Source organism: Mycena indigotica (assembly GCF_014461135.1).
Source record: "Mycena indigotica strain 171206Taipei chromosome Unknown Mind.scaff0015, whole genome shotgun sequence".
NCBI lineage: Eukaryota > Fungi > Basidiomycota > Agaricomycetes > Agaricales > Mycenaceae > Mycena > Mycena indigotica.
In genome coordinates this window covers 771425-793165 of record NW_023503014.1, presented here as the reverse complement: position 1 = coordinate 793165, position 21741 = coordinate 771425, and the positions used below count along the sequence as shown (strand labels likewise).

Sequence of the window (21741 nt, the reverse complement as noted above, 5' to 3'; positions counted from 1 at the left end):
GGGATGGCGTAGTCAAGTAGCATAGTATCCACATTAATACACATTTGTTTCAAAGTCAAGAGTCTCAAATATTGAGCGGCAGGCAAAAGTGCTGGTGCGCGCACTTATACTTATAGGCAGTTCAGCAATTAGACTATATATATTATAGCAACTAAGCTATGAGGCAACTACCTGGGTCTCTGGCTGGTTTCCAGACACTCTGGATCCAGCATGGACCCATTTGCGTCCAAACATGGATGACAGGTGGAGTTGATCCTGGATCCGGCTGGCTATCACAGGTGTCTACCGCGGATTTCCCACCTCTGTCACAGGTGGAAAATCATTGGCGGTGTAAGTAAGCACAGATGTAGCAACATATTGCTGCTTGGTAGACCAATATATCTGAGAAGGATTATATATACTTATTGTGGACACTATTGATCAGGAAATAGATGGTTAGCAGCCAGAGTTTGGCAACTTTGGCCAGAGTACTGTACTCATAAACATTCTTTGTAAATACATAAGCCTCCATAGTACACTCTAAAAACATATTTTGTGGTCTTAATTTTGGGTTAAGCCCAGTCTGTGCCTAATGCGCGGCAAATTAATGTCCGGCTTCGCTGCTTTGATGGGCTTGCCGGCGGCGGCCATCAGGCATGTGCGCGCAAATTCTTTTTGACATTTTCACGAAATTATGCAAACGGCTGTAGGGCGATCACTGGATTTTGCGACATGCGCCCGCGGAAATTGTAACTTCAAAGACAGTGACATAATCCACCGCGGGCTGATAATATGCTGACAGGTCCGCCTGAGATACGCGGACATGCTGAGATATTTGTCCTCTTTTGGTCCGGATTCGGATTGGATACGGCACAATGTTGGCAAAATGTCAGGTGCGGTGACGTGTTTCCGTGATGGTAACGTGAGCGCGATCAACTTGTCAACACACCACCACCACCTTCGGTCGGCGTTGATTCGACGCGTTCCATGGGCTGAACGGCTATAAGAGCCTCACCCGCTCTGTGTGTCTCCATTGACGCCTGAGAGATGGCGCTCTCTTTGCTCGTACTCCTCGCCATTCTGTCCTCAGGCTGCGCCATCCCTGCTCCGTCTGTCACCCTGGGTCGCACGACCGTCGTCGGGCGTGCTATTCCCGAGTTCCAGCAGGAGTTCTTCGGCGGTAGGAGATAGAACATAACATTTCACTCGTCATAATGACCATACACAGGTCTGCCCTACGCCCTGCCGCCAATTGGCCCTCGTCGCTTGTCGCCGCCGGTGCTCACGACCCAGCTTAACGTAGAGACGTTCGATGCGAGCGAATATGGGTTCTCGTGTGTGCAACTGGTGCGTGCTCCTTCCTTCCTCCAAGCCTGGCATTGACGGCCGCCGGAACAGCCCCAAGAGCAAGGCGTGCCACTGGAGAACATGTCCGAAGATTGCTTGACTATCAACATCCTTCGCCCAGCCGATCTACCCCGCAATGCGCTACTTCCTGTCGTACGTCTGGCTCCATAAACCAGATCCAACGTTAATAATTCCGCAGATGTTTTGGACCTACGGCGGTGGCTTCGTCGGCGGGAACTCCAGCGTATATAACGCCAGTGTCGTCGTCGCCCAGAGTGTCGCTCGGGTGAGTGGCACATGCATGCCCTTATACTTTTGCTGATTATATAGGGCACCCCCGTCGTCTACGTGAACTTCAATTACCGCCTCGGCGCGCTTGGCTTTCCTGTCGGCGCAGACGCGGCGCGCGCTGGCTCATTAAACCTGGGGATGAAAGACCAGCTTACGGCACTCAAATGGGTACACGCAAACATAGGCGCGTTTGGCGGAGACAAGACCAAGGTCACCATTTTCGGCGAGAGCGCGGGCTCCATGATGACGAGCGTGCTCTTTTTCAATCCAGATCTGGAAATGTTTGTCCGCGCAGCGGTATGGTTGTCTTCGTTTGAAAGTCGTCGTTTACCGCGCACTGACCTGTCCGCAGATCTTGGAATCCGGATTGGCCGCAACGATGGGGCTATACCCGCCAACACGTAACCAGGGCTCGTGGGACAGCTTCATAGCCGCCATCCCGGAATGCGCCTCCCTCCCAGCACGACAGCTCTTCTCCTGCGTCAAAAACAATGCAAGCACGAGCTCTATCCTGACGGCGACCGCGACGGTCAAGGCGGCGTCTCTTGACGCCTACCAATGGATGCCCGTAGTTGATGGAGACATTATCCCCGACCTACCGTCAAAGCTGCTCGCTGCGGGGCGCTTTGCCAAGATCCCGTTTATTGCGGGAACAAACCTAGACGAGGCGACAGGTTTTGACCTGATATACCCGTCGTATGTGGTGGATTCCACTGACGCGCTGAAAGAATTGTTGTTTCAGTCTGTTTTTCGGACGAGCGCCAATCCAGCTGCGCTGCCATCTGTTGCCCTTCAGAGGGGCGTGGACGAGCTGTTGAAATTGTATCCAGACATCCCTGCGCTTGGTATGTGCCCATTTCCATGCTTTCGATTCCGGATTAAGCGCCGGTCAAGGCTCGCCGTTTGGCACGGGGAACGCAACATTCGGGAAGAGCACGACTTTCAAGCGCGCCGCCGCCCTCCGTGCGTGTCCCCCTGTCATCACCAGCAGACTCACACTCACGCTTAGTCACGGATATGTGGTTCGTCTCCCTCCGGCGGCAAGCAATGGACGCGGCGACCGCACACGGCCTCCAGCCGTATGGATACCTCTTCACGCAGCCGCAACCCGAGGTGCCAGCTGCATACGGGGGTATGTTGCTTCACCTTCATAAGAGTGGACCTAACTCCTTTGATGCTGACGCGATGGTTTAGTGGCCCACGGCCTCGAAGTTCCATCTGTTTACGGCGCTCCGTTTGACACGTCGGACTCCTCGGTCGCACTGAGCAAGATCATGGTGGACTATTGGCTGTCTTTCGCGACGAGCCTGACGCCGAACGACGGATGTGGGGTCTCTCGTACGCCCTCTTCAGCTCTTCATCCAGACCCTTCAGTTGACCGGATCGTAGGCCCCCAATGGGAACCGTACTCCGTACACCACAAGGCCAGTCTCGCGCGTACCCCACTCCCTCACTCTGAATGCGATCGTACAGGCGGTTATCCAGCTGAACGGCGCGAATCTTACGATGATCCCGGACAATTTCCGCTCCGGTGAGGCGAAGTCGCGATGTATTTGCATGTGCTGACATTTTTCGTAGAACAAACCATGTATATGGCTGCCAATTCTGCACTATGGGGGCATTGATATTCCATATCTTGCACCTGAAAATATTTTTCTATCTCTCTTCAAGTTAACAGCGCCATGCCCGGAATTGGTCTGCTATCCAGGCCGTGAGGAGAAGCGACCGGCACCTAAGAGTGGGTGCGTACCAGCGATGAGCCCGTTCGCCTTTCCCTGTAAGAACTCGCGCGCGGCATCCCAGTAGCTCCACATATCCAGCGCACCCTCTGCCCAGTCCACGGACGTGGTAATCACTAGCCTCGGATCGGAGAGGCTTTCTGAGACACAATCCGCCAAGGGTAGTTCGTCGGGCTCTTCCAACACGACGAGCAATATGAGTTTCGTGGACTTGGTGAGGATTGCATCGATGACGGGCTCTGCGTCATCCCATGAGTCTATATCTTCGTTCAGCGCGACGTGCGTTAGACAGGGCAGAGCAGCGCAGAATTCGGCGACGCCTGGCGGCCGGCGGAACAGCTCCAGGTGGGTGAGCACCGCGAAGACCGGACGGACGGCGTCGGCTGTTGTAAGACACCCGTCCGCGATGATGCGCGGATCGGTGGCGAGGGAGCGAAGATTCGTGAGCGCGAAAAACGCGTCGCGCATGTCACGGGCACGATAGGGCCCCCCGATCGCTATATGTGGCACAGCGGAGAAGAGGCGCAGCGGGGCGCCGGGAGGGTTGCCACAGACGACGATGTGACGGACAGTGACCACCAGGAAGGACTGCCTCGGGAGGCTCATTGTCGACAGCTCCGGGGATCGATATTCATGGCCGAAGAAGAGGGTGCGGTATAGCAGGGGCTCCAGCCTACGCGGTTGCGACTCCCAAAAGCATTCGCCAGGACGGTGAGACTCACCATAAGCAAACTCGACGTGCCACGAGGAGCAGGGTGTAGTGTACCTGGCGTGACACCTTGGCTGCTTCACTGAACACCGCGAACTCTAACTCTGGTGGAAGGCGCGGCGCCGTCGACGACATGAACGTTCGGAGGAAGAGCCGGTGATGTGTGATCGATATGCGTCACATGTGACTTATTCCTGATCACTTACGACTGAGGATATGACTCATTCCTTGTGTTGTGATTGTCATGCTAGCCTATGATGATAAAATACATCATCAGAATATAAGGATATGATAATATGGCCTTTAGCAACATAATCCTCAATTCTAATGCTAGAAACGCTAGAAATACTGCCACAGTAGCGAAATTAACTAATTACCAATATAAATCCCAAACAATTATTAGATATTTTCTTTATTTCATTTAAGATAATTTAATTTTAAGATGCTCCTGATGCTCCTAGACTCGGAGATTGAAGTGGGTGACCATATATATTGCCAATATAGATCATGGTGAGCTGCTGAAAAGACCAAGTCGCACATCTAAGAAATAGTTGGCAAGTTGCACTGCTAAGAAACGAAAAGTGTATTTTCAATATGGCTTTTGAGACGAGAAAATTGCAAGCTACTTTGGGGGTGGAAGAGTAGCAATGGCACCCCACAAGAAAATGGCTACGCCTTAACGGTCGCGGAGCGCCCGACGATGCACCACGCACACGCAATCGCGCGCGCTTGATTCAAATTTCCAGCGTTGAGTGCCGCTTTGAACGCGGCCTTCGCGTCCGGATCAATGCCGAGTCCACTGAGCGACGTATCGATGCCGGGGAGCGTGATCGGGTAAACACACCCAAGGTAACTTATGTCCTGGTTCGCCATATTCGTCGGCGCGGCAGGGTACGTCGCTGCGTCGGGCCACGTCGGCGTGCTGTTCGTGTTCAGCGCGGCGGGCATAAAGTAGCTGAGGGAACTTAATTCGGGATTGGATCACTGGGGAGGCAGCATACCGCATGAGCGAGTCGGGATTGTAGGCGGGAAAATTGGACAGCGGCGCAGAGGCATAAACGTCGAGGATGTGGCGGTCGATTTTTTTGACGTCCCAGCCCAGCGTGTATGCGTAGTACTCGTGCACCAGCTTTGCGTCCAGCGTGGGTATTTGGCCGACAGTAGCATTCGACTCGCCTGGATACCTAGTTTGCGATGAGTTATGGTTAATAAACTTAAGTAAGGGGGCACCCACTCGTGCAACAACCCGTAGATATGCCCCACCATGTGATTCATGACATTCCACTCCTCTGCCGTCGTATTGCTATCCTCCGTGAGCGAAGCAAAGTTGAGCGTCGGTCGCGGCTTTGGAACCTCCGCGGCAGTGCGGCCGACTAACAACACAAATCAAGTCAGATACTCGTACTGGGGGATGATCCAAACGAATTACCGTAAACCCAGTTGCCCATCGTCGAATCAAATGAAATCCGGATATCGCCATCCTGCGCGACCTGGCTGAACGACAAATTGATCCAGTAGAAGGCGTATGGGGCGCTATGTTACGAGAATCGAGTAAGTGACCAACCATACACGAATAGACAGACGCGTACGTGAGCAAATAGGCGGCCTTTGTCTGCTGGTTGGGATGTCCAGATATGAAGGAGAAAGTAACTGTCTTGGAGAAAAAATATTAGCCGCTGGACATGTCCTCCGATGATTTAGGCGCCACCTGCCCAATATCCCAGAATTGGTGGATTTTCCTTCCCAGCGTTCGGGCCGCGATTCCTGCCGACGCTGCGACCGCGTTAATCAGCCGCTCAGCACAGAAATCGTGCCGTAGCTCTTCCTCGCAGGGCATGATGACGCAGGTCGGAGACTAAGTCCGAAGTCAGCGCTAGCCAGTGGAGATAAAGGATCAAAACCCACCTGAACGGTTGCGGGCGTCACTGCCGGGGTGGTCTGGCTCGCTTTGACGTTCGCTGTGAGCGCCTGAGGCTTCGGAAGCGGGTTCTTCGCTGGTGTGGGCCCCGTCAGGCGGACAAATAATCAGAGAGAAAATATAGGGCGCACCTAGGAAGTCTGCCATATTAAGCCCCGCTCTCTGGGTTTTCGCAGGGGGGGCACTTCCGGAGACGGTGGTCGCTGGAGAGGATGTTGTGCTAGTAGCTGTCGTGCCTGTTGCGGAATTGACGCCGCCAGTGGTAGGCTGAGTGGGAGCTATATGTGAGCGTCAGCACCTATGTATCTGGAATGCACGGGGAGAGGCTCACGGTCATTAGATGGCGCAGTCGCGGGAAGAGTGACGGTGACTGTCGCGGCGGGGGTGCTGCTCGCCGTCGACATGGAGGTTAGAATGCAGCCTTGTGCGTGCTGGTGGCGGGATATATATATATATATGGATAACCTCGTCCGGGACGGGTGGGCTAGGTATTTCCGAGGGAGGACTCCGCTGTACTCGGCCCCGACAGCTTGTCAGTGCACGGAGCACCACTACACCAGGAACGCTCAACCTGGGGTCGTCCCCAGCGAAGCTGATTCCCCCAGGAACGCATGTCAGATATATTTTCAGGTGGGAGCGTCCAGTAGCGCATGAGGGAGTATTCGTGCTGACCTACGCAACTGAAGGTAAGCGGAGAAGAGAAGCCGTGAGTGTGACGTGTCACGAAAATTTTCTTCTCTTCCAACGTCGACCACCAGCAAAACGCATCACACAGTCGGCACAGCCTTATACGTCCGTCCAAGGCGTACGGGCCGACCGGTAACAAGACTATGGAATGCCGCGTTCTCGAAGCAAAGTCTGGAATGGGTACTAGAGACTGAGAAGACGGCGGAGCGGGACTGACTGACTAGTACTGGTGCGTCAGGCTGTCCCTTCACCTTACCTTTGCCTCACCCCCACGGCGCAGAATGCACATTCTCGTCACACAACTTCTGACGGAGAAGCATCGATAGACGCCCTAAAGCTACTTTTGTGCTGCCCCACGAAGCTGCTGTTGCTGCTGGGTGTTGTCTACGAACAAGCTTGGTCGCCATGAACTCTACGTAAACACCCTCGATTCATAGACGGTGGCGGATTCTATGATCGACGACGTCTTCCGGCCTGCTGGTATGTGCGTGTTGTGGAGCTCTGGTAAGGCGCAGCAAAGTTAGCGCCTTACCAACGATATAACAGCTATCCCTGAAGCCACATGCTCTATAGCATCCTCTGCCATCCACTACACAACTCTCCCGTTTCTTTCAACTCCCATCTCCCGACTTCATATCCATGGGCATCAAATTCCATCACACGCAGCTCTGTGGGGTGTGGCAAAACGAGTTGGGCTCGTTGATGCGGCTGCGAGCAGACGCGAGAGGCGGGTTGTCGGGGACCTACGAGTCTGCGGTGGGCAAGGCTGTGAAGCAATACGAGCTCGTCGGGCGGTTCGATACCGCGCCAGAGCGGGATGACACTAAAGAGGGCACGAAAGGCGTTGCCTTGGGATGGACGGTGGCATATCAGAACGCCCTGCTGAATGCACATTCGGTGGCGGCATGGGCAGGGCAGTTCTGGCCAGACGAACGAGGCGGTATTATCCGCACGCAGTGGGTGCTAGCGGCGGGGACGCACGAACAAGACGCATGGGGTGCGACGCGGGTGGGGGGAGAACATATTTCGGCGGGTCCAGCGCGAGGCGAAGCTATAACTGGTCGTAAATACCGTTCTAAATCAGTTCCGGGTCTGCGGTCATGCGTCAGTGAGTAGCCTATCGCAGTTCTCGGATACGACAGTTGATGCACCTTTTCTCCCATTTACATTCGTTTACTGAGTCCCTCTCGGAGATTTTCCGACTTCGGAACTAGAGGACATGAATCGTATTCACGGTGATACAATTACTCGAGCTCGCCAAGGAGGGATTTGCAAGAAGAATCAGCCCACGTCGTGAGTCGAGGCCGTTGCTTATTTTCTTGACATAACTTCTTCTATTTAGGCTCTGTCCTTCGTCCTCCGAGTACGCAATATCACTATCCACTTTAGTGCTTCCGACATGGCCCACACGTCATCGTCATCATGCTTCCACCTGCCACCACTGACCACGCGACCTCGGGCAGCCTAGATACGAGGCAATACCGCCGGGTAAACCACTCATCGAACCCGTCCCGGAGCCGCACTTTCCGCGAAGGTTCTCCGACGCAGGTTGACGAGGCTTGTTTCGGGAAATCCTGTCAGATGACGCCAGAAAAACCCGGCGCGGCGTTTGCCTTATTATCCAGCAGTCGCGACCAGAACTTCGACCTCCCTTCCCTCCGTTCGTCGTCATGAAGTCCTCTGTATTCGCGCTCGCCGCGTCGGCTTCTCTCGCCAGTGCGCATACGATCTTTCAGGTGCGTGGACATCATCATACTTGTATTCGCTTTCACGAATGTCGCTGACTGCAACTCCAGCAAGCCTATGTCAACGGCGTCAGCCAGGGCCATCTCACAGGCATCCGTGTCCCCGATTACGACGGCGTAGGCTCCTGCTTGTCTTGCGCATCTTCCTGTTCTGACGCCCAATCCAGCCTATCAGTGATGTAACGTCGAATGGTGCGCTACTGTCCTGTTGCAGGCGCCAGAGAAGTTTATACTGGACGATACAGATATCATCTGCAATGGAGGCATCAACCCATACCACTCCCCCCTCCCCTCAAGCGTTATCACCGTCCCCGCTGGCGCGCAATTCACAGCAGAGTGGCGTAAGTCGCAGAATTCTTTGTATTGTGAGTATAAAGCTAACCCAAAAACAGATCATACGCTCAACGGCGCGGACGCGAGCGACTCACAGGACCCGTAAGCCCTCCGCATTCATCCGTGAATGCGAAATAACGATTTTTCAGCATCGACCCCAGTCACAAGGGCCCAACGATAACCTACATGTATGTTGCCCTCCGTTCTGTCTCCCTAACCCGGCCTCACATCGCGCCAGGGCCGCGATTCCAAACGCCATGCAGAGCACTGTTACCGGGCTGAAGTGGTTCAAGATCCAGGAAGACGGCCTGATCGCGGGCAACCAGACGTGGGGCGTCGACCGCATGATCGCGAACAAAGGGAAGGTGACGGTGACGATCCCGTCCTGCATCCCTGCCGGGCAATATCTGCTCAGACACGAGATCATCGGTGAGTACCTTTAGACCCAAGACAAGCGCTTGTGCTTAATATTTGTTAGCTTTGCATGGTAAGTTGGGACAGCCGTAAGCCCTTCGCAACGTGCTCACGGTTATAGGTGCGACTGCATACCCTGGTGCCCAGTTCTACGTATGTATAATCATCAACTCCTTATATTATCGAGGGTTAAACCCCTTGTGTAGATGGAATGCGCACAAATCTCCGTCACTGGCGGCGGAAGCACACAACCCGCCACCGTGTCGTTCCCGGGTGCCTACAAGGTGCGTGTGCTCGCCAACGCTCTAGACCCATTCCCCAATGCGAGCAGGGCAGTGACCCCGGCATCACCGTCAACATCTACTACCCCACGCTCACCAACTACACCATCCCTGGCCCGCCCGTTTTCAGCTGTTCCGGATCGGGCTCCGGCTCCGGCTCCGGCACGACACAGGCGGGGACCACGACCGTCAAGACGACCACGACGTTTGCTAGCGGGACGACGACAGTCAAGACCTCGACGTCCGCGGTCTCGACCTCAACCGGCACGGTAGCGCAGTACGGCCAGTGCGGGTGAGTCCTACAATTCCTCTGGGATCTCCGCCTATGACTAAATCACATTACAGCGGTTCCGGGTAAGGAGCAACACAGCCCATGGCGGCATCGACACGACTGATGTGTTTGTTTCTGTACAGATATACTGGTGCCACTGGATGTGTCAGTCCATTCAAGTGCACCGTCGTCAACGACTACGTGCGTCGCCTTTTCCCTTTCAATAAAAAGAAAACGCAGTGCTGACTGGATTATAGTACAGCCAGTGCCTGTAGATGGCTCCTTAGCTCTAATTCTGGCCATTGTCATGTCCATTTGTATTAAACAATTGACCCTCAAATTGACATCTATTTGTTTGAAGACAAATCACAATTCAAGTTCCTAGCCGGTCCTTCGCAACTTGGCACACTACACACTGTTGGGCTGTGCCGCGGCGATACATACACTTTTCCACTCGGCATGCAATGCTGCGCGCGGCCGGTGTTAGTATTGGGACTGCTAGTGATGATATAATGAGCTTGTATGAAGTACTGCATTCGGCTCTGTCGACGTCGCTGCGTCACAATTCATGACGCCGCGAGAAATGTTCGAGGATAGGAGTTACAGGACAGGTTCTTGGTGTTCTATTGTACAAGCGAGCAGTCGGAGAAGCTGATGAGCACAACCCGTGGGCCGTGCATCAACAATCTGTCATTATCATCATTCTTTTCCTAACTCTCATGCCAATGCCAATGCCACTCCTGCCACACAGTCACTGGTCAATGTCAGATCTGCCAAAATTTGCCTTAGAGTCTGTCCTTGCAATGTCTGCAAGCGCATTGTATGCATGAAGTGCAATATGTACTATTATCTATGTCCTGGTGTCCACTTGCTCTCCAATACTACAAATAAGCAGTATGTTGAAGTCCAAGTATAATTAGCTCTGTCTGTACTTCCATCAACCGCTGGCTATCACATTTGACAAGTGACTTTTCAGTCATTTGAGTCCCGAGTATGACAGGCCCCAGATGTTGCAATAAAATTAGAATTTAATACATAAACCACAGAGGACTGATGTGCGCTCCTGATCCATCCCCCCTACACAGCAGTATCAGAAATGCCTTTCCCTGCCCTGAATCTCAATACTACACTAGGTGCATTCTAATTTGTATCCCTCAAAGCCTTTGACTAACAATTCCTTGGCTAGGTGCAGTTGTGATTGGCTCATTAGTGTCATCAGTTTTATTTGGTAATCTTACCTGGTTCACCTTTATGCTTAGCATAATGAGGCTGTCTTGAGGAGTTACAACTGTTCAAGCATACATCTACCAAAAGTCATTCAGTCAGGACCACAAGGTTCTGAGGCTCACTGCGATGTTTGTCTGGTATGAGAGCATGCTTAGCCATATGTGATGTCAATCTTGATTATCATTAGGATTTTTGAAGCAGCCCATATGGGATGTGTTATAGGCACTGTCTGGGGCCTCCTTGTCACAAACTATGGTAAAGCGGATGTTGTATTTGGCCGGCCTGTTCGCTCCATTCTGGTGGCACTGCTTTTGACTGTGGCCATTGCTGTCACTGGTATGTGTTCTTTCCCATTGTTCAATATAGACTTGGAAAAATTGATATTTTCAGTTCAAGTATTCCTTACCTATCGGATATCTGTGCTGTTCCGGACACGAGCCCGGTCCCGACTCCGCTTCATCCCATACTTTACCTACACCCTCTCTTTCCTCCGTCTCACAACAGGGGTCGCCCTGTTTATTGTGGCACTTAATGCCAAGAATACAACAGAGTTCATTGGAAAGTGGCAGCCCCTTGCATTGACAGTATGGGGTCTCAGTGCACTTGAAGACATCACAATCACAAGCACACTTGTATGGCTGTTATGGACACAAAGAGATGGTTTGCATAAGGAGTAAGCTCAAATACATCCCTCATAAACAAAAATAACCGTGATTTCCAGAACAACAATGTTTGTGGACAAAATTATAACCTGGACAATTGGTTAGTTGGCCATATGAATTATGTGTATAACTACTAACAGAAAAGCAAGAAACTGGTGTTGCAACCAGGTTTTTACTTAAAATGCCTGATGAATACCATCTCACAGCTTTTCAGTACTTTTTCAATGATTACACTCATATTTGTATGTTGTTTGTTACAAAGTAATTCTTGATGCTGAATCAGAATTTAGTTTCATGTAATGCCAACAAACTGTGGGTATAAATATCTATTCCAATCAATTTTCTTATGCATGAGACAGTCCTATGGGTAGCAGTGTTTACTATTGAAGCGCGCAGTGTGTTATCATTTCCTCTGATGAATGCTAGAATTAACAGTGTCTATCTGTTTATAGTCTTTGCCAATTCTTTCTTTGCAAGGTTATTTTGCTTTTGTAAATATTTAATTGCTAAATTTGGATTAGCCTTAATTCACGGGCAGTATTACGAGGCCTCAAGCAGAGTCTAAGTGGCATGTTGTCATTTTCACAAGATGCCTTTCCTGTATGTGCACTGCAAAACACTATAAATAACTCTGACTTTCTATTAATGTTAAGAGGGAAGATCACACCAATGCCAGCAAATTTTCTCATCTAGATTGAGTAAAATACAAAATACAATGAGGAAATCCTGGAATATATACTTATTTAATCAGTGGAGTAGCATCTTATATTGAAACAGTCGCTCAATCTCCTCAAACTTCTTATGCTTCCCGTCATTTCTTGTGTACAAGGCCAGTATGACACTGTTTGACTGGCAACATTAGGTAACTGGTAAATAATTTCCTGAGACGGAGGTGAATAAAGGAATCTGTGCAAGTGCAGTAAGGGTGTCTTGGGTAGCCATCCTATCAGCAAATTACTATATTGGGTTAGATTTGTCCCACTGCTTCACTTACGTTATGATATTTAAATGTGGAGATCTTGAAGGGGCTTATTTATAAGGCTATTCTGCATGTAGTGACTGACAACTTGCACCTGATATGACTTAACTGCTCTCCTCAATGCTTATTTATTTATATGAGAACTGAAAAAGTAACTGTGGTTTATCAGTGCTATTCTAGGGTTGTCACTGATAACTGTCAGTTTCTGGTATGCTACACTCCTCTTCGACCGCTCTGCAGCATCCACTTGTTTTGCAGCATGATATTTCAATGACCATCATCATTCAATGATGTTAGGCAATGACGGATATGCAGTCAAAGGCGATCATTGGGAGGGTCTTGACGGAACAGTGATTGTGCGGGCAAAGGAGGCTGTGGATGATGGTCGGATGGGTTGGAGCATCCGAGGGGGCACCGGTCGGATGCACCTCAGATGTGCTCAGACGGTCCGAGGGAGGCCGAAGTAGGGGTTCCCCTGACAGTTATGACTGGTATGTCCACTATGGTCAGTCAGACCTAAGGCTCTCATGGGTTTTTGCACTACAATATATATATTGGGTAGCCAGCATTCCCTTATCTTTGGGCAATATCCTACCTGGCATTCACACTTTTCATTGTCCTCAATGAGTCACTGGCACTGACAGTCTCAACTATTTTATTTCTGTTTGTGAAAATTTCAATAAAATAGAAACACAAATAGAAACAGTAATAAATGTTTAAAACTATTTATAAATGGTTCTTACCATCAAGCAACATTGGGCTATCTGTTTACAAATTTTGCTATATATTATGTCAATTTTTATGACCTATATGCATCTACCAGTGAGAGAGACATGTTCATTTAAGCTGCAATAGTCCCTTTCAATGCAAAATAGATCTCAGAAGTATGCTTCCTATTGATTATCTTGCCAAATTATGAAAGATAAAGTGCAGCTCAGTGTTAAAGAGATGTAATATAAACTTCATAGCAATGAAATGTTAGTTCTAAAATGGGTGCAAATGTTTCTAAGGTTTAGAAATAAGTACTTGAACCACACTATTGACATTAATTTGAGTGTGTTTGGAGTGAAAACCATTTAAACTAGTTATTTGTATTTAATTTATGTTTGCCCAAGCTCACAAATAAGACGGGCATTTAAATGTTTATTACCTATTTGCTGCTTGCAAATATTTACAAATGGAAAGGTTGGAGCCTCCAACCTCTGAGAAAGTCACACAGGTTGATTTGCAACCTAGGTATCCAACCTGGGGTAGGTTGGTTAGTAGCCTACTGTAGATTGAGTGCCAACCTGTTGTAGGATAAAAAATTGCAACTAATATTTAGTTGATAATCAGTGTAATCAACCAATTGTTGATATCCTGATGAGCATCATGCAGTACAGCCAAACATAGGTTGCTCTTCAGGTTGATGTCCACTCAACCTATGGCCAATTGTTATCCAAAACTAGGTTGTCCTTAGGTTGTAATGCAGCCAATATTAGTTTGAAAAACAAGTATATATTAGTTGCTATAGACAGCTGCCCAATCAATAGCTCCCATTACCCCACCCCATTCTCTGCCATCTCTGCGACACATCCAGCTAAATGGCGCAGTTGCACAGATGCAGGTCAGCTCATTGATAGCCTACCTACATGCCAAATATAGCAAAATTCGTCAATGTCGTTCTCAACGATGGGAGCATACAGCAAGATGCGGGTGGGTTCGTTTTGAAGGGTCTCCATGGGACTATATATCTATGAAATGTCTAAGAGAACAGTTAAGCTTTCAATGATGTAATCATAATATATTACTGGAGACAGCAGATATTACAGTCTACAAACGTTATAGTGCCTTTGAACTAAAATTGCCTTTTTTGGCAAGCCTCAACAATTTGTTAGTTCAATATTTATAGTAGATATTGCAGCATAGGTTGCCGACTTAGCATTCAAGTCTTGTGCCCCAGAATTATTACATTTATTGCAACTTTAAACTCTATTTATTGCAGCATTGGGCCATTTACAGAAACATTTGTAGTTAGAATGCACACCGCGCTGTAGCGTACATTCTAACTACAAGGGATATGTGGGATTAACAGGGGTGATGCTTGGCGTCGGGTAATGTCGGTTAGATATCTTGGTCTAGGCAAGCACAAATGTAATAGATTGAGACTCAGTTACAAGGCCACTTTGAGGCACATATGATACGGACTAGTCATCATCCAGCTGCAGGTCTTCTCCTCCCCACCCCTCGGATCCGTCGGTCGTGCCCGGCCCGGGAATGTCGTTTGAAAGCTCAAGCGGGAAGGCAGCGCAGAGATCGAGCTTCTCGCAGAGCTGATTGCATTCGTGTGTATCGATGAAGCTCTGAATACCCTCTATGCCAAAATCTCCGAGTCCAGAGCCACTAAGACAGAGGATCAACCAGCTCATATGGCTGCATCTATGCAAAAGATGTGGGTAGCATCCTAGGGCGGTAATGCAAAAGATGAGGGCAACTGCTTGGAAATTAAATTAAATAACACTGTTTTCTTGTTTGTGGCTGCTATATCAAGGTATCAGTGATGGGATCAATGGCAGCCAGGTATGTTAATCAATGTGGAACGATTTTTGATTGCCATCAGAGCTTTTGATGACTGCATCTTGCTACATCAACCTTACTTAATCGATTATTAATTTTTTGGTCCCTGGGCTTATAGGTCCCAAATATAATATTACGAATATTCGGCCCAAAGAAAAGGTGATTTATCTTCCTATATGTATTTTTATATTAGTCATATCTCTTGATTCCAGTGAGAAATTCATGAAATACATCTGTCATAACATCTTTTGCATTACCCCCTTGGGATGGTACCCACATCTTTTGCATAGATGCAGCTATATGTACTGGATCAACGACCTTCGGTGAGAGAGAAGGAAGAAACTGCGCACCCTTCAGTCGTGTGAGTCATTGGATCGAACAGAACAAGTCCATCGTTACCGCGAACGAAAGCAGGTGTGCCTTGGAGGTCAGCCATCACGAGAGACCCACCGGTTTCGCCGAAGACATAGTGCGCGAAACTATGGATCGTCTCCGTCTGAAGATCAGAGCCACGGGGCTTGTGGTCGAGAGTTGAGGTGAAATGAATGACCGCTGAAGCGCGCTTGGCTTCGATAAGCCATGTCATCCCAGTATCGTCCACATCGAAGACGATGAGACCGGACGCGACGCTGGGAGAACGCGTGACTTGGACCGGCATCTCGGTGGCGAGATAAGCTTGAGCAAATTGAATATCTGCTTGAACAGTTAGTTACTCATTAAGAAGCGGAAGAAAAATGATTAACACGTACGCTGGAAAACAGGGACGTTCATATCTTTGGCGTATGCCAAAAAATCTCCAAAGAACTTGTTACCAATAGAAAGACGGACACATTCCGACTCGAGCAACGCTCGATTCTGCGCGAGAGTAATGACCTCGGCCAGGGAGCTCTGATCATCCGAGACAGAGTGGATGCGTTTGGCAACAGCCCGTTCGTCTCTACCCTCGCGCTGAATGACCATCTAGGATTTGATGTCAGAATTGGAATAAGAAGTAGAATGAATCTGCACGTACATCGTATGCAAGTTTTGAAGCACCTTTGGCAAAGTGCTCGTCGGAAATCAATGCCTCAATGGTACCAGGACGCTTGAATAGCTCAGGAGCGAGTGTGGTGGGGTCCATCGACACATCGAATTTCTCTAGAGAAACGACGGATTGAGTCTTTGCTGCAAGTGGGCTGGGTATGCGGCGCTGCCGGAAGGACCAAAACGCGAGCCGAGAAGCGAACCAAGATCTGTAAAACTGTTCAGTAAGCAGCAGGCAGCATTGCTTGATCACGCACTGGGTGCACCGGGATTCAAGCTGCGAACACGCTTGTTTCCGAGCCCAATGATGCCGGAGGGTTCAGTGCTCGATGCAGTGCGCTTACGCACTGTTCCTGTTGTCCCTTCTCTGAGCGCTGCCTCCATGGCCTCGCGTTCCCGATACTGTAAGAATATTTCAGTGTAATGGTATTAGCGGAGAGAAAGACTAACCAAGTCCATATTCACCACAAACTCAAGGCAAAGAAGCTTCGAGTTATGGCTGCGCGCGATTTGACGGAAGATGATAGGAATATTGTTGATATACGCCGTGAGCTTATCGTGCAAGCGGAAGAAGTCGGCAAGCGTTCCTGTAAGCGAGTTTGGCTCTGGAATACGATTCCCCGTCCATCTAATGTAAACCTCGTTCCTTATTTGTTGTGAGTACATGACTTCACAGTATTGAATGATCAACGTACAGCTGCAACGGCGAAGTCCCCAGCTTGTGTAACAGGAATTGAGGCGAGATGATTTCGATAAGAGTGGCGATGACATCTATGAAAGCGAAAATCAGCAATAAAATCATTCAAGATGGAAGTGTATGCACCAGGCATCGGTGTAGAAACAGCAAACATGTGGATGACATTGCCGATTTGGGTATTTGCGGACTTTGCGCTACTGCATCGTGTCTATATTCATTGATGAGTAAGGTTTTCAAAGCTGAAAGACATCACTTACAACAACAGCCAGCCGAATCTTCTCCTCAGTGGCACTGCCGCTGCCGCTGCCGCTTTCGTGATAGATCAATGCCGCAGTGTGCAACGCAGTGCCTGGTTTGACACCAGGGAGGCGCTTGAGACGGTCGTTCATCTTGTCGGCGCGTTCCTTGTACGAGTCGGGGACTGCCGAGCCTAGAAGATGGTGAGTGACAAGGTGAGTGACAACAGACAGAAAGGAACTTTGCGTACCAGGAGCAGCACTGGCAGTCACAGTCGTCCGAGTACTTGCGAGCTTCTTCGACACAAGCCTTGGTATTGCATGTCTGCTTTTCGTGGATAACGGGCATGTTGTTGCGGCGGCTAACACCACAGAAAAGGCACTGGGGCTCTTCCTGCAATATGCGTGAGATGGTGAAGGTCGAAATTGAGAAAGGTTTCCATACCTCGATACGCTGATAGTCGGGAGAATCGCATTTGTAATGCGACAGTTTTTCACACTTGTGGCAGATAGTGCCTTCCATAAACTAGCTGAGCATAACTTAAGTTTTCCATGGCCTAGTCAAACTATTTCTTAAGCCTAGCTCAATCTTAAGATATTGGAAATATTACTAGGACCTCTCACTGGTTAAGTAGATCTATATGTATGATTATATAACATGATCTTAAAATCTAATACTTAAGTATAGCCTTTAGTACACAGCTTAAGCTTTTGGAACTTAAGTTTTCAATCAAATAGCCCACTATAAATCTGAAGGTTTGTATGTAACTTAAAAGACTCTTAAGACCTGAGCCTTAAGTATATAAACTTGATGCCCCAAAAGATCACCAAATCTTCAACTTAAGTTTTCTTCTGTAGATATAAACCTTCAGCATGATTATCACTTATTGAGTTTAGCTTCAGTTGGCCTTAAATTGTATCATCAGATAATTTCCATGAATATCAGGGTTAGCTTCATTTGGCTCCATATCTTTACCTTAAAGGTACTATTGTAGCATTTCAATTTGACTCAACTCAAATAAGGACCATTTTACATGTGCCATTATATACAAAAATTTGTAAATCATAGTTGGCTCTATCAAATTAGCTTCAGCTATGCTCCTAGACTGCCAACTTAGCTTCAATTCACTATATAGGTTTACTATAATCCACTAGATGTTCAAGCTCATGTATGGAGTGTCATGGGGCTTGTGTTTAGCTTCCATTACATCCTATATAACATATTTCAATATGTTGACTTCTTCAAGTTTATTTAGCTTCATTTAGCTTCATTCATTTAGCTTCATTTAGCTTCATTTAGCTTTAGTTAGCTTCATTTAGCTTCAGTTCCCTAGTTTAGCTTCAGTTCCCTAGTTAGATGATTGATTTCCAGCACTCTGTATTGCAATAAATCTTAAGGTTTGTTTGTACATAAGACTTGTAACTCAATTCTACAAGGCTAATATCTTAAGATCTTACCCTTCAGCTTCAATAAATTAAGACATGAACTTAAGTTATGTTTTATAAAGAAATTACATAATCTTTCATACTCGTGACCCATACCAGGTATTTTATTTCAACTTAAGGTATAAGTAAACTTAAGATAAAGGGTGACTAGGCCAAAAGTATCTTAAGATTACCTAAGCTAATACCTGTGCCTTCGGTACGCAGCGGGAACATTGTTCCACAGTCGTTGCATTCGAAAGTGAGAGGCTGCGACATTTTCGGTTGGTTGGGATTGAAGCCATTGCATTTTCCTAAGTTTTTAAGGCCCGCAATTGCCAATTTTTGCTTGCTAGACAGAGACAAAGTAAGGACTTGAGCATAATCTTGCAGTTGCTAAGCGCATTGTTTGCGTCGGGGCTGTAGTGCCAAAGACCTAAGCGCATTGTTGAGTGGGAAAGCTGACTGAGCGTCAGGCCCACAGCAATCGACAATCCGGCGCTAGTAGATGATGTCAGACAAAAGAACAATATTATTCCAGGCCTTGCGGCCCACGACGACATGAACGGCTGGGTGAAGGACAATGGAAAGAGCTTGCTTAGCATCCCTAGCGTATCTGAAAGTGAAGGAAAATGACAAATAATTGAACCGCTACTTCCGAGAACGTACCATTAAAAAGGTCCTTAATCCAGAGGAACAAGGCAGCACTCCACAGCTTGTCCAATCCCATTCCATCCTCCATGCCCAACTTCGACGGTGTTAATGGCTATGGCGAAAAAAATCGTGAGTTGCTCACTATCTTCCAGTGTTGGTCTTCCACTTACCTCTGACAGTCCCACCCGACGATGAGCTTCGAACAGCTTTGCTGAAGTATACACGGCAGAATATGACCCGCCAGCAACAGATTGCAGCCTTGGGAAAGGATTTTGGGGTCCAGATTGGGTGTGTATTCGATTCTCGTTCGTTATTGGGCGTGTTTCTGGATCCACACGCAGGTTGACTCTCCTCCGAAAAATCAAGCTCCGTCTTGATATTCCAACGTGAGTGACTCTAATCACGATAGCCTGCATTGCTCACTCACTGTTCACAGCGTTCGTACGCAGAAATTGTCCGTCGAGGCGGTGACGCAAGCGGTAATCAACAAAGTCGGGAAAGACCCCGCAAGTTCTCACGGCCCGGCGTTTATCAAGGACCAACTCCGTCTCAAGATGATCTTCGTTCCTCGGCAAGTCTCCGTCCTTCCAGCTAGCCTATCCATCACTAATATGCTGACTCTAGAGACCTTATCCGACAAATTATGGTCCAACGCTACCCTGATGGCTTCGACGTTCGCTTTCCTGGGAAGAGAGGGCGCCGCGTCATTCGTGTCCTTCTTCGGGCAAGTGGGCCGTACTTCGAGGTCAGCAGTGACGGGCATGAGAAACTTGCTCCGCAGGCACTTCGAATGGGTGGCGTCGGCTTTTCCATCTACGCCTACAAGGACAAATATACCGACTCTGTCCTCTGGATCAAGGTCTTCCCCGATGTGCGCAGTGCTGGAGCGGGTGGCCATATTTTCCTTGATTTTGTTGAAGATACTGGCTGTGGGTTAACTGGTTATACCTGCTGTGCTTGAACTGATGCTCAACTTACAGTTATTCCGATACAACTCACGACTGACAAAGGGTCTGAAGTTGGTTGGATGTATGCTTTCATGTCAGCGCTCAGGTACTAGTACTTGTTCCACTCTCAGACATCATTTTGAATGTGTTTAGAGCTTCTTACGCACCGGACATCAATTCAAACCTTTACCCCTTCCATGTTCTCATCAAAAGTGTCCACAACACAGTCATCGAAGGCTTCTGGCGTCACCTGAAGGAGAAACTTGGTCTAAATCTGAAGGATTACCTTCTCCGAGGCAAGACTGAGCACCTCTACAACCCCCACAACCGTTTCCACGAGTATTTTAATCCTTCAAGTCAATTTGGCATTTTTCTGACCCATTCTAGGCCACTATTCTACTGGATTTTTGCGCCGCTGATACAGCATGAGCTCGATGACTTCGCCGACTGGTGGAACAACCATCGCGTTCGACATCAACACGAGAAGATACTGCCATCGGGACATGTGCCGTCGCATGCCATGGAGTACCCCGAGCTGTTTGGCGCGCTCGACTGTCGGATTCGAGTCCCACACGAAGCTGTCGAGGACTTGAGGATGGAGCTTAACTTGGCGGAGGGGCCCAAGTCCCAATTTCAGGCATGGCCGAGTTTGACGGCGGAGTTTGATGTGAGGGCAAGCCATATCTACTTCCGTCTGGGGGAGCCCGAGCTTACAATGGCAAATGGCTGGGATATCTTTACACAAATGGCTACAGAGCTGGAACGTGAATAGATTGGATTACAATATTATCTAGCCGATGCCATCCATCACCGCCATCTCACATCTGTCAACCTGAAATTGAACCGCGACCGTCTCGCTAACCGTACTGGGTGTGCAGGTCAAAAGAAGGTTACCGTGGCCCACACCATTGAGCACAATTTGTCTGTGAGATGCAAATAGTAGTATAAGACTGTGGCCAATAGACCTGGGATAGTGTTGGCATAGATGAGGCTTGGACAACATAATCTGACTCACAATCACGGTTGAAGTCAATCATTCTTGTTGACTGTCACACCATGGTCACGCCACGTCAAGGCCTCTTTCCACACACCATCGAGCTCGAGCGTACAATATGTAAGTAGACTCTACAGCTTATTTGTCAAGACTGAAGGAATATAGAGTTATATTTGTTGCAGTAGATTACTTCAATAGAAAATTGCCCTCTGGAAACCTTTATGTCTCGAAATCACTGTGCTCCTCTAACGCGCTATCCTCGTCATCTTGCTCTTCCTCTTCTGAATTGTAGTCTTCGTTAATGGTAGGGTGTGCATCATCCTCATTACCAACAGGTGGGCTTGCATTGTGGGAAGAGCCTTGCACAAAGGCAGCCTGGTTCTGCTGACTTTGCTGAGGACAGGCAACGGACATCTCTTTCCATCTGGTAACGCTTGCTTTCTTCTTTCTTGACATGAGACCCGGACTGGCTCCGTTGAGCAGCATTGTACTTAAGGTAGTCAAATTGTATTGGAACACTGATACTTCCATTCTTGTAGGCTTTCTGGCACCGATTTTTCAAGTATTGGTGGACCAGTTTCTTTACAGCCTAATCTCCCGGGCACCGAGCAAGACGAGGGAACTTTTCGC

The 21741-nt window shown here is 48.6% G+C and overlaps 5 protein-coding genes across 5 annotated transcripts; 3 read left to right on the top strand and 2 right to left on the bottom strand.

Annotated features, from left to right (window-relative positions):
• Window positions 1–1026: 1026 nt before the first annotated feature.
• On the top strand, window positions 1027–3274 carry MIND_01335600 (Carboxylic ester hydrolase; the record flags this gene model as incomplete). The annotated part of the gene is made up of 11 exons (XM_037369803.1): window positions 1027–1159; window positions 1208–1326; window positions 1378–1479; window positions 1526–1612; window positions 1657–1914; window positions 1970–2462; window positions 2512–2580; window positions 2627–2749; window positions 2812–2948; window positions 3007–3148; window positions 3196–3274. 11 exons carry the CDS (start codon window positions 1027–1029, stop codon window positions 3240–3242), a joined length of 1710 nt encoding a protein of 569 aa, XP_037213799.1. The 3' UTR covers window positions 3243–3274.
• A 14-nt stretch (window positions 3275–3288) lies between these two features.
• Window positions 3289–4212, bottom strand: MIND_01335500 (uncharacterized protein; the record flags this gene model as incomplete). Its single annotated transcript, XM_037369802.1, has 3 exons — window positions 4079–4212; window positions 3368–4029; window positions 3289–3317 (listed from the first exon to the last, which is right to left on the bottom strand). The coding sequence occupies exons 1-3, from the start codon at window positions 4198–4200 to the stop codon at window positions 3289–3291; spliced, it is 813 nt and encodes a 270-aa protein (XP_037213798.1). The 5' UTR covers window positions 4201–4212.
• A 522-nt stretch (window positions 4213–4734) lies between these two features.
• MIND_01335400 (ZnMc domain-containing protein) lies at window positions 4735–6387 on the bottom strand (the record flags this gene model as incomplete). The annotated part of the gene is made up of 9 exons (XM_037369801.1): window positions 4735–5020; window positions 5067–5249; window positions 5300–5438; window positions 5495–5598; window positions 5655–5719; window positions 5774–5920; window positions 5971–6059; window positions 6115–6261; window positions 6315–6387. The coding sequence occupies 9 exons, from the start codon at window positions 6385–6387 to the stop codon at window positions 4735–4737; spliced, it is 1233 nt and encodes a 410-aa protein (XP_037213797.1).
• A 1953-nt stretch (window positions 6388–8340) lies between these two features.
• Window positions 8341–9989, top strand: MIND_01335300 (CBM1 domain-containing protein; the record flags this gene model as incomplete). Its single annotated transcript, XM_037369800.1, has 14 exons — window positions 8341–8406; window positions 8467–8532; window positions 8583–8607; window positions 8661–8756; window positions 8808–8850; window positions 8898–8936; window positions 8987–9177; window positions 9227–9235; window positions 9284–9315; window positions 9369–9446; window positions 9494–9735; window positions 9789–9797; window positions 9858–9915; window positions 9972–9989. The coding sequence occupies 14 exons, from the start codon at window positions 8341–8343 to the stop codon at window positions 9987–9989; spliced, it is 972 nt and encodes a 323-aa protein (XP_037213796.1).
• A 9267-nt stretch (window positions 9990–19256) lies between these two features.
• MIND_01335200 (uncharacterized protein) lies at window positions 19257–20889 on the top strand (the record flags this gene model as incomplete). The annotated part of the gene is made up of 8 exons (XM_037369799.1): window positions 19257–19299; window positions 19350–19458; window positions 19512–19556; window positions 19607–19898; window positions 19952–20099; window positions 20151–20223; window positions 20271–20456; window positions 20505–20889. 8 exons carry the CDS (start codon window positions 19257–19259, stop codon window positions 20887–20889), a joined length of 1281 nt encoding a protein of 426 aa, XP_037213795.1.
• Window positions 20890–21741: the final 852 nt, after the last annotated feature.